This window comes from Hemitrygon akajei, chromosome 14, assembly GCF_048418815.1.
Source record: "Hemitrygon akajei chromosome 14, sHemAka1.3, whole genome shotgun sequence".
NCBI classification, from domain to species: Eukaryota; Metazoa; Chordata; class Chondrichthyes; order Myliobatiformes; family Dasyatidae; genus Hemitrygon; species Hemitrygon akajei.
The window spans coordinates 79,128,054-79,142,904 of NC_133137.1; the positions used below are offsets into that span (position 1 = coordinate 79,128,054).

General features: G+C 42.3%; 1 protein-coding gene across 10 annotated transcripts in view; it reads right to left on the reverse strand.

Moving 5' to 3' along the window:
* Positions 1-14,851, reverse strand: part of frmd4a (FERM domain containing 4A) — a 496,550-nt gene that overhangs the window by 56,942 nt on the left and 424,757 nt on the right. For all 10 annotated transcript variants that reach the window (XM_073066422.1, XM_073066423.1, XM_073066424.1 and 7 more), the window contains one exon: positions 9,249-9,390. In XM_073066422.1, coding sequence (XP_072922523.1) covers positions 9,249-9,390 — 142 coding nt within the window. The remainder of the gene's footprint in view (positions 1-9,248; positions 9,391-14,851) is intronic.

A 14,851-nucleotide genomic window follows, 5' to 3' on the forward strand; every position in this document is an offset into this window, starting at 1 on the left:
ACAGGAAGTGCTGCCTCAAGGAGGTGGCATCTGTCGTGAGGGATTCCCCCTCCATTTGGGCCACACCATTTTCTCGGAGCTCCTGTCGGGCAGGAGGTATAGGTTCAGGAACAGCTACTTTCCTACGACCATCAGGTTCTTGAACTAACCTGTACAACACTAACCCTACCTCAGCAACAGACCACTACGGACCACCTCTTGCACAACCGTGAACTTGTCTCTGACTGCCTTTTTGTTCTTTTTTGAGCTCAACAGCATAAGAACGCAAGACATACACAGCAGGAGAAAAATTAGGCCATTTGGCCCATTGAGTCAGCCCCACCATTTGATCATGGCTGGTCCTAGTCTCCCCCACTATAGGAAAAATACTATCCACATCCACTTTATCTAGGCCTTTCAATATTCAAAAGGTTTCAATGAAATCTCCTCTCATTCTTCTAAACTCCAGTGAGTATGGGCCTGGAGCCATCAATCACTTCCCATACATTAACCATTTCATTCCTAGGAATCATTCTCATGAACCTCATCTGAATCTTCTCCAATACCAGAACATCCTTCCTTTGATAAGGGGCCCAAAACTGCTCACAAAACTTCAATGTCTTATCAAGCCTCAGCATCGCATCCTTGTTTTCGCTTTAAGAGGGAATGTCCGGGATGGGAGGGGTTTTGGCTACCTTACTGAGGGAGTGAGACATGTAGACAGACTCCATGGAGGGGAAGCTGGTTTCCGTGATGTGTTGAGCTGTGCTCACAACTCTCTGCAGTTTCTTGAGGTCACAGGCAGAGCAATTAATTAATAAATTAATGTCACTATTTTAAAACTTACATTTTCCTTGATATCAGAATCAGGTTTATTATCACAGGCACATATCGTGAAATTTGTTGTCTTTGCAGCAGCAGTACAATGCAATACAAAAATATAGGAAAAAAACTGAATTATAGTACAGCACACACACACCTATATGTATACAGATACATACAGAAACACAGAAAACCTACAGCACAATACAGGGCCTTCAGCCCACAAGGTTGTGCCGAACATGTCCCTACCCTAGAAATTACTAGGCTTACCTATAGCCCTGTATTTTTTTTTTGTGTTAAATAAGTAACACAAAAATAGAAATAAAAAAGTAGCGGGGAAGAAGCTGTTCCTAAATCGCTGAGTGTGTGCCTTCAAGTTTTTGTATCTTCTTTCTGATGGTAACCATGAGATTAGGGTATGCCTTAGGTGGTGAAGATCCTTAATGATGTATGCTGTCTTTTTGAGGCATCGCTCTTTGAAGATGCCCTGGATACTACGGAAGCTAGTGCCCATTATAGGCCAATGTGCAGATTTCAAAGGGAGTAAATGTCGTACAGTATCAGGTCGCATCTTTTTTTTAAAAATCCCCCAGGGTAGAATGGGTCTGGAACCCATTGCCTGAGAGGGAGCATGGGGGTGGGGACAGGAACTCCCATCAAAAGAGCACTGGGGTGTGGGAAAAGTAAGGAAGACAACAGCATTCCCTACCATTTCTACATTTGCTGAACGTAATTGAGAATAGAGATCCATAATTCCTTGAAAGTGGTGTCACAGGTAGATTGTGTTGTAAAGAGAGTGTCTGGCACATTGAGCTTCATTAATCAGAGTAGTGAGTACAGGAGTAAGGATGTTATGTTGGAGTTGTACAAGACACTTTACTTGCCCCATCACTGAACTGTTCCCACAACCTATGGACTCACTTTCAAGAACTCTTCATCTCATGTTCTCGATATTTATTGCTAAGGTATTTATTATTATTATTTATTTACTTTCATATTTGTACAGCTCATTGTTTTTTGCACAGTTTAAACATCCAAGGTTATGGTTATGGATTCTATTATTCTATATTCTATTATGGATTTATTGAATATGCCTGCAAGAAAATGAATCTCAGGGCTGTATATGGTGACATATATGCACTTTGATAATAAATTTACTTTGAACTTTGAACATTGGTGAGGCCCAATTTGGAGTGCTGCATGCAGTTTCGGTCACCTACCTACAGGAAAGATGTCAAAAAGAAAATAAGACCATAAGATATAGGAGCAGAATTAGGCCATTTGGCCCATCAAGTCTGCTCCAACATTTCACCACAGCTGGTCCATTTTTCCTCTCAGCCCCAATCTCCTGCCTTCGCTCCGTATCCCTTCATGCCCTGATCAATCAAGAATCAATAAGACATGCAGAGAAAATTTACAAGGATGTTACCAGGACTCAAGGACCTGAGTTATAGTGAAAGGTTGAATAAGTTAGGACTTTATTCCCTAGAGTGTAGGAGAATGAAAGGAAATTTGACAGAGGTATAACAAAATTATGAGGGGCAAAGACAGAATAAACAGAAGCAGGTTTTTTCCCACTGAGGTTGGGAGAGACTAGAACTAGAGCTCATGGGTTAAGGGTGAAAGGTGAAATGGTTAAGGGGAACACAGGGGAAACGTTTTCACTCAGAGGGTGGTGAGTGCGTGGGATGAGCTGCCAGCAGAAGTGGAGAATGCAGGTTCAATTTCACCATTTAAGAGAACATTTCAGGAACACCTTCATCCCCTCCAACATCAGATTTCTGAATGGACAATGAACCCATGAAAGTTTCCTCAGTACTTTTCCCCTCTCTTTTTGCATGTACTGTATCTCTTATGTAGAAATCCACCTCTGATGTTCCTCCTATACTTTGCTCCAAACACCTTAAAGTTATGCTTCTTTGTATTAGCCATTTCCACCCTGGGGAAAAAGTCACTGGCTTCCCACTCTATCTATGCCTCTTATCGTCATGTATTTATCAAGATATAATTTACAAACATAAGTTATTATAATATACAACTTACAAGATAAAACCCTCCATCAATTCATCTCTCATTTTCTTTCTCTCCAAAGAGAAAAAACCCTAGTTCTCTCAACCTATCCTCATAAGACATGCCCTCCAATATAATCTTCTGCGACCCCTCTAAATCTTAAGAAAATTTAATAGAGGTGCAGATAAGTACATGGATGGACGGCGTATGACAGCTAAAGTCCAGGTACGTATCGATGGGACTGGGCAGAATAACATATCAGCATGGACTAGATGGGCAGAAGGGCCTGCTTCTGTGTTATGGTGTTTTATGGCAGTCTGATTGGGAAATTAGTACGTGAAATTGTATCACTCCTCTTGGACAGATTCTGAGGTTCCCAATACGTATTTTCACACAGAAGCTGGCTTATGTAATTTAATTTGAGCTCATCACTGTACAGCTGTTACCGTTCACTGCTCTGTGGAGGAGACAGGAAGGAATCCAGCTGTTCAACTATTTCCGGATTAAAATCCAGTGTCACACCGCTACCGCTGGGACTGAGAACATCTCCAAATCCACTGCCTTACAGTCAGAAAATAGCGGGCACAGCCTCAGAACTGAAGAACTTCCATTTAAAACAGAGACGAGGAGGGATTTCTTTAGCTGGAATGGGATGAATCTGTGGAATTCATTGCCACAGATGGCTGTGGAGGCCAAGTCACTGGGTATATTTAAAGCAGAGGTTGATAGGTTCTTGATTAGTCAGGGTGTCAAAGGTTACAGGGAGAAGGCAGAAAATGGGGTTGAGAGGGACAATAAATCAGCTATGATGGAATAGCAGAGCAGACTGGATGGACTAAATGGCCTAATTCAGCTCCTGTGTCTTGTGTCTTATTGTGAAGGGTCTCGAACAAGAAGTCAACTGTCCATTTCCCTCAATGGATGCTGCCTGACCCACTGAACTTTGATGGTTGCTGCAGAATCCAACATCCACGTCCTCTTGTGTCTTTGTAGACTTGATATATTTTGTATTTTTTTAAAATTCTAATTATATCCTTCTTTGTAAACACTGTGCTTATGTTTTTCTTGTGAATGCTGCTTATCTGATGCTATGTACCTGTGATGGTGCCTCTCTAAGTAATTTTTTTTTCATTTCACATGCAGATATATCGATGCAGTTACTAAGAAGGCACAACAGGGGCCATATTTCATTAGAAGTTTAAGAAGATTTGGTACGTCACCAAAAGACACTCACAAATTTCTACAGATGTACCGTGAGAGCATTCTGATTGGCTGCATCACCGTCTGGTACAGGGGAGGGGGTGGCTACTGCACAGGATCGAAATAAGCTGCAGAGAGTTGTAAACTCAGTCAGCCCCATCATGGGCACTTGCCTCCCCAGCATCCAGAACATCTTCAAGGAATGATGTCTCAAAAATGTGTCATCCATCATTAAGGACCTCCACCACCCAGGACGTGCCCTCTTGTCATTGCTACCATCAGGGAGGAGGTACAGAAAACTGAAGGCACACACTGAATGATTCAGGAAATCTGCCATCAGATTTCTGAATGGATATTGAACCCATGAACATTACCTCGCTACTTTTTTTGCATTGCTTATTTAACTTTTTAAAATATAATTCACAGTTTTTATTATTCTGTATTGCAATGTATTGCTGCAGCATACCAACAAATTTCGCAATATATTCTGGTGATATTAAACCTGATTCTGACATTCTTGAGCAAGTGATAATGAACTTAACTTTGACTTTGTTCCCAAGGACAGAAACATTTCTCAGGGTCTTCTGCTGCGATTGTATTTGGATATCAATAGGAATCCCCCCAGGCTGATGTCTAAATGCAGGCACGGTTTGCCTCCCCGCCACGTTCCCATAGTGGGACGAGTGACCACAAAGCTGCATTCTGCGTTGACAGCGCAGATTCAATCTCATAAGCAACAGGGGGAAGAGGAAAGGAACTATTATCTTGCAATGAGACTGGGATCTGGACCACACTACCCCATAGATACAAGCAAAAATAGTGTTTATGCTTTTCTTGTGAATGCTTCTTCCCTCAGGCTGTGAGACTAATGAATACCCTGCCACCACTGAGGTCTCGATACTAGGACAGCAAGCTGTTTACTGTTTCCCTGTGCTGCATGTATTTTGAATTATATCTTATTAACTTATTTATGGCAATATTCCATTTTATGTGTTTGTGTGTGATACATGTATTGGTCCACACGAAATATGTTTCATTTGGTTGTGTATATGACAGATGACAATAAACTTGAACCTGAACTCACTGCTTATCTGATACTATGTGCCTGCAATGCTGCTGCAAGTTCGTTCATAGAGCCCTCAGCAAAGTCAAGGACACCTCCCATCCGTCCTACAATCTCTTTGACTTCTCACTGTAGGCAGAAAGTACCCCACTATAAGACAAGGACTCTTGGGTTGGGTAACAGATTCTTCCCACAGACTGAGAGACTTCTGAACACCCTGCCACCATCCCGTGCACGGTTATTTATGACAGCAACAGTAGCAGTAATACAGTTGTATATTAAACTATATCTTGTACTGTATATGCACTTTGTGTTAACTTGTACAGTACTGTGCAAAAGTCCTAGGCACACATATATATAGTCAGCAGGTCGAGCAGCATCCGTTGAAAGGAGCAGTCAACGTTTTGGGTCCCCCGAAACATTGACTGCTCCTTTCAACAGATGCTGCCCAACCTGCTGAGTTCATCCAGCTTATTTGTACGTCTTGATTTGACCACAGCATCTGCAGTGTACTTTGTGTTTACTATATAGTCAGGATGCCCAGGATTTTTCCACAGCATTGTAGTAATTTTATGTTATGCACAATACTGCTACCGTAAAATAAAACCCAAATTTCATTACACACGTGAGTGATGAGAAACCTGATTCTGATATGTATCTCTATTGTGGTCTGAGAGTGGAAGGGGGAGGGAGAGGGGAATCATGGTTGGGAAAAGGGGAAGGGAGATGGGAAGGAGCAGGGATTACCAGAGGGACATTCTATAATGATCAATACATCAATTGTTTGGAATTAAATGACCTTGCCTGGTGTCTTAGGGCTGGGTGTGTCTGTACCTGCACCTCAACACTCCTCCTCTGCTACCTGTCCCACACCCCACCCACCTTTGCCATTCCCAATGTACTTTCCTCCCACCAGATTTGCAAATTCTCTCTCCACTCCACATTGACAAATATAGTACTATGCAAAAGTCTTAGGCACCCTAGCTATAGATATGTACCTAAGACTTTTGCACAATACGGTATATCTACAGAATACATTTTTTATCATTTAATGTTATGTGTTAATATTATTTTATGTGCTGTATGTGACATACGTACTGTGTTTTGCACCTTGGTCGCAGAGGAACATTGTTTTATTTAGCTGTATACATGCATATGGCTGAATGAATATACAGTTTTAACTTGAAGTCTTGTGTCTGCAGGCTCTGTGACGTTTACTCTGCTATGTACTGAACTGAGGCTGAGGTGGTGGGCTTGCTCCAGCTGCTCCGTGCTTTGTCTTTGTGGACTCACTTTCATTCTAAATGCTATTCACTTTATTGTTTGCACGATTTTTCTCTCTCTCCGTACATTGGGCGCTTGTCGCTCTTTTTTAAAATGTGGTTTTTTTTTTGGGTTTCTTTGTTTTGTGGCTGCCAAAACAAAGCCACAATCTCAAGATTGTATAAAGTATACACACTTGGATAATAGATGTACTTTGAATTCCAAAATTTAAACTTCAATGTAATACATCCAAACTATATTTCAGGGGCAAGCACACCGTACGCTTGCTTTACCATCCTATCTACTTGTGTTGCTACTTCCAGGGAGCTGTAGAATTGGACCCCAAGATTCCCCTGGACATCAACCTTTCCTTCTCTCTATCTGTCCTCTACTCACTGTGATTTTTTGTGGTATCTGCAAAATGTGATACCTTAAGAAGGTGGCATCTATCATTAAGGGCTCTCACCATCCAGGACATGCTCTCTTCTCAGATGTGCAGTGAGAACAGTCTGACTATTTCCATCACCACCTGGTGCGGCGGTCCCAATACAGAGGATCACAAGGTAGCAGTTTTACAGATGTGTGGTGGAGAGCAGTCTGACCATCTGCATCACCACCTGGTGTGAAAGCTCCAAAGCAGATGATCACACACTTTTATAGATGTGCGGTGGAGAGCAGTCTAACTGGTTGCATTCACCGCCTGGTGTGGTGGTTCCAATGCAGACGATCACACACTTTTATAGATGTGCGGTGGAGAGCAGTCTAACTGGTTGCATCACCGCCTGGTGTGGTGGTTCCAATGCAGACGATCACACACTTTTATAGATGTGCGGTGGAGAGCAGTCTAACTGGTTGCATCACCGCCTGGTGTGGTGGTTCCAATGCACAGGGTCAGAAGAAGCTGCAGAGGGTTGTAGACTCAGCCAGTTCCATTATGGGCACTAGCTTCCCCACCATCGAAAACATCCTCAAAAGATCCACACTCAGCTTTTTAGAAAGAGCTTCCTCCCTCAGTTGTCATATTTCTGAACAGTCTTTGAACTCGTGTGGATTACTACCACACTATTCTTCCTTTGCACTATTTATCATTTGCTGATTGTAACTTAAGTTTTTTTTTGTCTTGTACTGACCGCTGCCGCAAAACAACAAATCTCACAATCTATGTCAGTGATGATAAATCTGATTCCGAAATCACCCTGCTTTTATGGAGAGAAATTGCTGTAGTTTTTGCCTTAAATTAAATGGACACAGAGTGGCCCAGTGGTTAGCGTAACACTTCCCAGCACCAGTGACCCAGGTTTAATTCCCACCACTGCCTGTAATGCGGTTGCATGCTCTCCCTTTGAGCTGTGTAGGTTCCACCGGGTGCTTTGGTTTCCTCCCACATTCCAAAGACGTTCAGGTTTGGTTTAGTAAATTGTGGGCTTGCAATGTTAGCGCCAGGAGTGTGGTGACTCTTGCGGGCTGCTCCCAACACAACCCTGGACTGTGTTGGCTGGTAATACAAACCGCACATTTCACTTCAAAGTTTCAATGAATGTGTGACAAATAAAGATAATCTTTCAAAAAATCTTTCCTGAATTCCGTCTTTAAATGTACCAGTTGGTAGGTTAATTGGTTACTGTAAATTATCCTGTGATTAGGCTAGGGTTAAATCTGGAATTGCTAGGTGGCGTGGCTCGAAGGGTCCATTCCGCGCTGTACCTCCAAATAAGTAAATAGGATCTTGTGCTTTTCCTGGTGTATATGACAAATAAACTCTTCGTGGGCTACCAGCCGGGTACAGATACCAATTATAACCGATGTTTTGATGACAAACTCTGTCATCTTCATCAGGGACGATGCCTCAGCATGACTACAGATTAGTCACGATAAGTACCACTGCCTAAGCATCGCCCCTGGTGAAGATAGCAGAGTTTGTCTTTGAAATGTTGGTTATAATTGGTACCTGTATCCAGCTGGAAGCCCGAGAAGAGTTTATTCAAAATAAATAAATAGCTAGTGTTTGATATTAGCCCAGACATACAGTGTACCATGGTCAGTTACTATTAGCCCAGACATACACTGTACCATGGCCAGGGTGTCTGTTATTTATTCAACACATTTAACCACCGTTTTTTTGATTTTCATCATGGGATCGCTATCAGATTCAGACGCAAATTTATCAAAGTACATTGAAATATACAGTGGAATGCATCATTCGCATGAACAACCTGCACATCCAATGGCCTCTTGCACTGGCCATTTCCATCCTGGGGAAAAGACACAGGATATCCACTCTGTCATGTCTCTTATTATCTTACACGCCTCTATCAAGTCACCTCTCATTCTCCTTTACTTCAAAGAGAAAAGCCCTAGCTCATAAGACGTGCTCTCTGATCCAGGCAGCATCCTGGTAAATCTCCTCTGCACCCTCTCTAAAGCTTCCACATCGTTCCTATAATGAGGTTACCAGAACTGATCACAAGACTTCATGTACGGTATAATCAAAGTTCAAAGTTTGATCAGAGTTTTGTAGAGCTGCAACATATTCTCATGGCTCTTGGACTCAATCCCCTGATTAAAGAAGGACAACACATTATCAACTTCAGATTCAGTTTTTTTTATCACAAGTACATTGAAATGTACAGCGAAAGGCGTCCTTTGCGTGGGAGCTACTCCAAGGGTCACCACACATTCCAGCGCCACCATAGCATGTCAACCACATTCAGCAGAACAACACAAAGAGCCAAGACGAAACAAGACAGCAACTGCAAAACAAACCTCTTTCCCATCCCTCCCACCCACTCGCTCACACCCCCAGGCCTCGAACTCCAGACTAGACAAGACCAGTTAACACCCCAGTTGAATAAAACAATCCTTTAAGAGTGGAGATCTTGCTGAATAAGTCCAACCCGGCACAGTGTCCTACCTGAGGAGAGGAGACTGCCACTACTCCCGCTGATGATCTTCCCTTTGCTTCCCATGTTGGCCAACTTGGATGTCTTCAGAGTCCCCGTTTCAGTCAGGTCGATGGCAATTTCACTCAGGCTCCTGGCAGCGTGGATTTTTGACTGAGGGGTTGGGAGGGGGGGGGGGGGAACAAGCAGAATCAGAATTATTATCTCTGACTTATATGATCTGAAATTTGATGTTTTGACTGATTGCATTAAAGTCTGCTATGGAAATGCCTATTCCCAGGAACAGTAAAGTCCACAAGAACTGATGGACATCACAGAAAAAGCCCTCTTTAGCATTGAGCACATGCAGTGTAACATGCTGGCATCAGTGCTGCCCTCCAGTGTTCACTCAGGGGAAAACAAACTGGTTTGCATTCATCTGCAGACTGCTGCGGGCTTGCTCTTGTCGGCAACATTCATGGACTCAGGGACTTGTGATATGTTATATTTTTGTGTGACTGTACGTTTACTGTTGTCTTGTATGTACCTTGTACTGTGTATTACTGTTGGTATTGTGCTTTACACCTTGACCCCAGAGTAACACTGTTTTCTTTGGGTGCATTCATGGGTATTTGTGTATGGTTAAGTGACAAATAAAACTTGAACAAACTTATCATTGGGATCTCACTTTCTCAAAACTGGAAAAAAATAGAAGGAAAAAATCTGTTCAGTTCAGTTCAGTTCAGTTTCAGTTTATTGTTATTTAAAAACCACAAATGTAATGCAGTTAAAAAATGAGACAACGTTCCTCCAGAATGATATCACAAAAGCACATGACAAAACAGACTACACCAGAAAATCCACATAACGTTTGGCAATCCCCAATCCAGAGTCCGGAGAGGCTGCTGCGTATTAATATCGCGCTACCATCTTGGCGCGTTCCCCGGAAAGGAGCTCCAAACCCACCAGACAAAGCAAGACTACCCAGACACACCAAGTCAGGAGACCAACTCTAGCACCCAACAAACCAAAAAACTAAAGCTACAAGACCTGCACAAAACCACATACCGTAGATTCCGGATTTTAAGCCGCTACTTTTTTCCCACATTTTGAACAGCTTTGAACTTTGCGGCCAATAATCCGAAGCGGCTAATGCATGATTTTTTTCATGCCGCCTCGTAAACATTTTGCCTCGTAACAGTAGACCAATAAAATTGATGAGTAGTTCACAGAGGTCCAATGAAATTGTACGATAAATCAAGCGCACTTTCACAATTAAATTATTGTAAATGATGTCATTTGTCATTTGTACTCACCCTCATCAACATGGAAAACACTCGAAGCATTGTGCTGCCTACTTAGTTTAAACTATATTTGTTTTCTGTACTACATCGCGGGATGCTATGACGTCACACCCGGTTTCGCGGTGTCTTGTGGGAAAATGCCGGTTTGCGATGAAACGGGACGGAGGGAGGGAGCGCATTACGCGAGCGGCTTTGGATCTGAGCGAACTCTGCTTTTAAGTTAAAGGTATCAATAACTTTTCCTGGTAGGCTGCAATATATATATATTTTTTACCAGTCGTTAGGAGACATTGGAATGTTGTTCAGTAAAGAAGTATACGCAACGTATATTTAAAAGTAGCTGCGTACGGGCACGGTTCCAAAAAAAGCATTTGCAATATGTATTTGTTTTTGTTACCATATGGATTTAATTAAAAGTTAAAAAAATCCTCACGTGTAATATCTTTCTGTGTAAATATCTCATATTACAACGTGGGACACCTGCGGCCGAAAATCCGGTGCGGCCTAAAATCCGATGCGGCCTTTACAATTAAAAAAATGATTTTATTTCTAAAATTAGAGCCAGCGGCTTTTAATCAGGTGCGCTCTGTAGTCCGGAATCTACGGTAGTTACAACAGTGCAAACAAGAGCATAATTGATAAAAAAAAATCCATTTTAAATATCTCTTATGTGCAGAGACTTAATGTAAAACCAACAGGCAATCAGAAAGTGGTGGGCACAGACCAGTCCATCACAGGCAGACCCTCCCCAGCGCTGAGCACATTTGCAAGGAGCACTGCCACAAGAAAGCAGCATCCATCATCAAGGACCCACCATCCAGGCCTGGCTCTGTTCTCGCTACTACCGTCGGGCTGGAAGCACAGTAGACTTAAGTCCCACACCCTCAGGTTCAGGAGGTGTTATTACCCGTCAACAATCAAGCACTTGAACAAAGGGGATAACTACACTCATTCTGTTTCTGGTGCACCCATAACCAATGGTCTCACTTTAAAGATTCTTTACTATTTCATGCTGTTATTTATTGCTATTTATTCATATCTGCATTCGCATGGTGTGTTGTTCATTGATCCTGTACACCTGCAGGAAAAAGAGCCAGAAAGCTCTGTACCAACTGGAATTGAGTTTAGAAGAACTGGGGGGGGGGGAATCTCATTGAAACCTACCAAATATTGAAAGGCCTAGATAGAGTGGACATGGAGCGGATGTTTCCAATAGTAGGTGTCTAGGTCCAGAGGGCACAGCCTCAGAATAGAAAGACATCCCTTTTAAACAGGGAACGGGAGGTTTATTTAGCCAGATGGTCGCAAATCTGTAAGGGCGGCAAAGGCTATGGTGAAAAGGTAAGAGAATTGGTTTGAAATGGAAATCAAATCAGCCATGATTGAATGGCAAAGCAAACTCAATGGGCTCAATAGACGAATTGTGCTCCTATGTCTTATGATGTTTAGAGACATATAAGAGACTCTTACATAGGCCCATGGATGAAAGAAAAATGCAGCATCATTGGCTGCGTAGGAGGGAGAAGATAGGCTGATTCTAGAGTAAGTTAAAAGGTCAGCACAATATTGTGGGACGACTGGCCTGAACTCTGCTGTCCTGATTCAGGTTCAGTGCTTTGTTTTTAATTTCTACTTTTTCTTGTTAATTTTCTACTTGGCTTTAAATTGGCTACAGTGATGACTGGCTGTGGACTCACTTTTGTGAATTTCAGTTCTAAATGTTATTCGCTTACTTTTATTGCTTACAATTTGTTCCCCCCCCCACACACACACACACATTGGGTGTTGGCCAGCCTTATTTAGTTTTAGTGAGTTCTATTGGGTTTCTTTGCTTTGTGGCTGCCTGTAAGAAGACGAATCTCATGGCTGTATACAGTACACATACTTTGATAATAAATGTACCTTGAACTTTATTTAGTCTTTTTGGTCACAAAGCCTTGCAAATTTCTACAGATGTACCATGGAGAGTATTGTGACTGGCTGTATCAACATCTACTATGGAGGCACAAGATCGTAAGAGACTCTACCAGCTCCATTACTGGCACAAACCTCGCCATCATCAAGGACATCTTCAAAAGGCAATGCCTCAAGAAGACAGCACCCATCACTAAGGGCCCTCACTGTCCGGTACCTGCCCCTTCTCATTACAGTCAGCCCTCCTTATCCGCGGGGGATTGGTTCCGAGACCCCCCACGGATACCAAAAAACGCGGATGCTCAAGTCCCTTATTTAACCTGAATCAGTGCAGTGGTCTTTAGGACACAGTGGAACCCTGGACTTTATTTAACATGTCTCCGTGCGGTGGACATTAGGACCTGGCGGTGCAGATCTGAATCCGCGGTGTTTCTGGTCACGAAAATAATCACGATCGCGTTAGAAAATAAGGTGGAAGTGATAAAGCGATCGGAAAGAGGTAAAACGCCATCAGTCATTGGAAAAGCGTTAGGCTACAGTCCGTCAACGATCAGAACAATTTTAATGGAGCATTTGAAAGGCTCTGCCCCGATGAAAGCTACAATTATTACTAGGCAACGCAGTGGTTTAATTATTGAAATATGTATGTTTCTTAAGTGTTTTATATGCATAGAAAGGTAAAATATGTACTATATACTAAGAAAAACGTTTGGCTAACTGACGCTAAATAATACCTGATGTACCTGTTCCGACTTCAAATCCGACTTAAAGATGGACTCAGGAATGGAACTTTTTCATAACAAGGGGACTGCCTGTACTTTTAAGTTATTTCTAGATTACTTATAATACCTAATACAATGTAAACGCTATGTAAATAGTTGTTATACTGTATTGTTTAGGGAATAATGACAAGAAGAAATAGTCTGTACATGCTCAAATAACCAGTGCTAGAGAGAACTTCCGGGTTTTCCCGATCCACGGTTGGTTGAATCCGCGCATGCGGAACCCGTGGATAAGGAGGGCCGACTGTACCACCATCAGGGAGGAGGTACGTGACCCTGAAGACCTACACTCAAGATTTTAGGAACAGCTTCTTCCCCTCTTCCATCACTGACCAACGACACTGCCTCATTACCCCTCTTATACACTATTCATTTATTTCTGAAACTTCCGTAATTTTCTTGCCCTGTACTACTGCCACAAAACAACAAATTTTCAACACATACTGTATCACTATTAGCAAGCCTGATTCTGATTCTTAAATGCCCAGAATCCATGTATACTACCTTGTTCTGCTTCTCTTGCACTATTCATTTACATTCACGGGACGGCACAGTAGTGTAGTGGTTAGCACAACACTTTACAGTACTAGCAACCCCCATTGTCTGTAAGGAGTTTGTACCTTTTCCCCATGACCGCATGGGTTTCCTCTGGGTGCTCTGGTTACCTCTCACAGTCTAAAGATGTACCATTTGGTAGGTTACTACATCACTGTAAATTACTGGTGATTAGGCTAGGGTTAAATAGGGAGATTTCTACGCAGCTCGACTCAAAGGGCTGGAAGAGTTTACTCTGTGCTGAATCTCAATAAATAAATAAATTCAGTGGCCACATTATTATGTACACCTGTTCGTTAATGCAAATATCTTAACGGCCAATCAAGTGGCAGCAACTCAATGCATTAAAGGATACATATATGGACAAGAGGTTTGGTTGTTGTTCATACTAAACATCAGAATGGGGAAGAAATGTGATCGAAGTGACTCAGACTGTGAAATGACTGTTGGTGCCAGACCGGCTGATGTGAGAATATTTTAGAAACTGCTCATCTTCTGGGATTTTCACGCACAAATCTCTAGAGATTACAGACAATGGTGTGATAAACATAAACAAAATCCAGTGAGCAGCAGTTCTGTGGGAGAAAATGCCTTGTTAATGAGAGAGGTCAGAGGAGAATGGCCAGACTGGTTCAAGCTGACAGGAAGGTGACAGTGACTCAAATAACCTTGCGTTACAACAGAAGAATCTTGAAGTGGATGGGCTACAGTAGCAGAAGATCACAAACAGTGTGTGTGTGTGCGCGCCTGTAACTCCTGGTTACCGTCATGACAAGCTTTTTGCAGTGATCTTTTTGGTGATTGCTCATCGTATGGCGTGTCTTGGGCATCTGAAACCTGGTGAAGCCCATCCCTCTCCAGGTTTTTTTAAAACATACTAGGAGGTACCTAATAAAGTGGCCACTGAGCGTATATTTGCAACTTACAGTAATTTTTAATGTCTTGCATGGTACAGCTGATACAAAACACCACAAATTTCACATTGTGTCAGTGATAATAAACCTGTTTCTGATTCTAATTATCTTAGAGTCATAGAGTAATAGAGAAGTACAGCACAGAAACAGGCCCTTCTGCCCATCT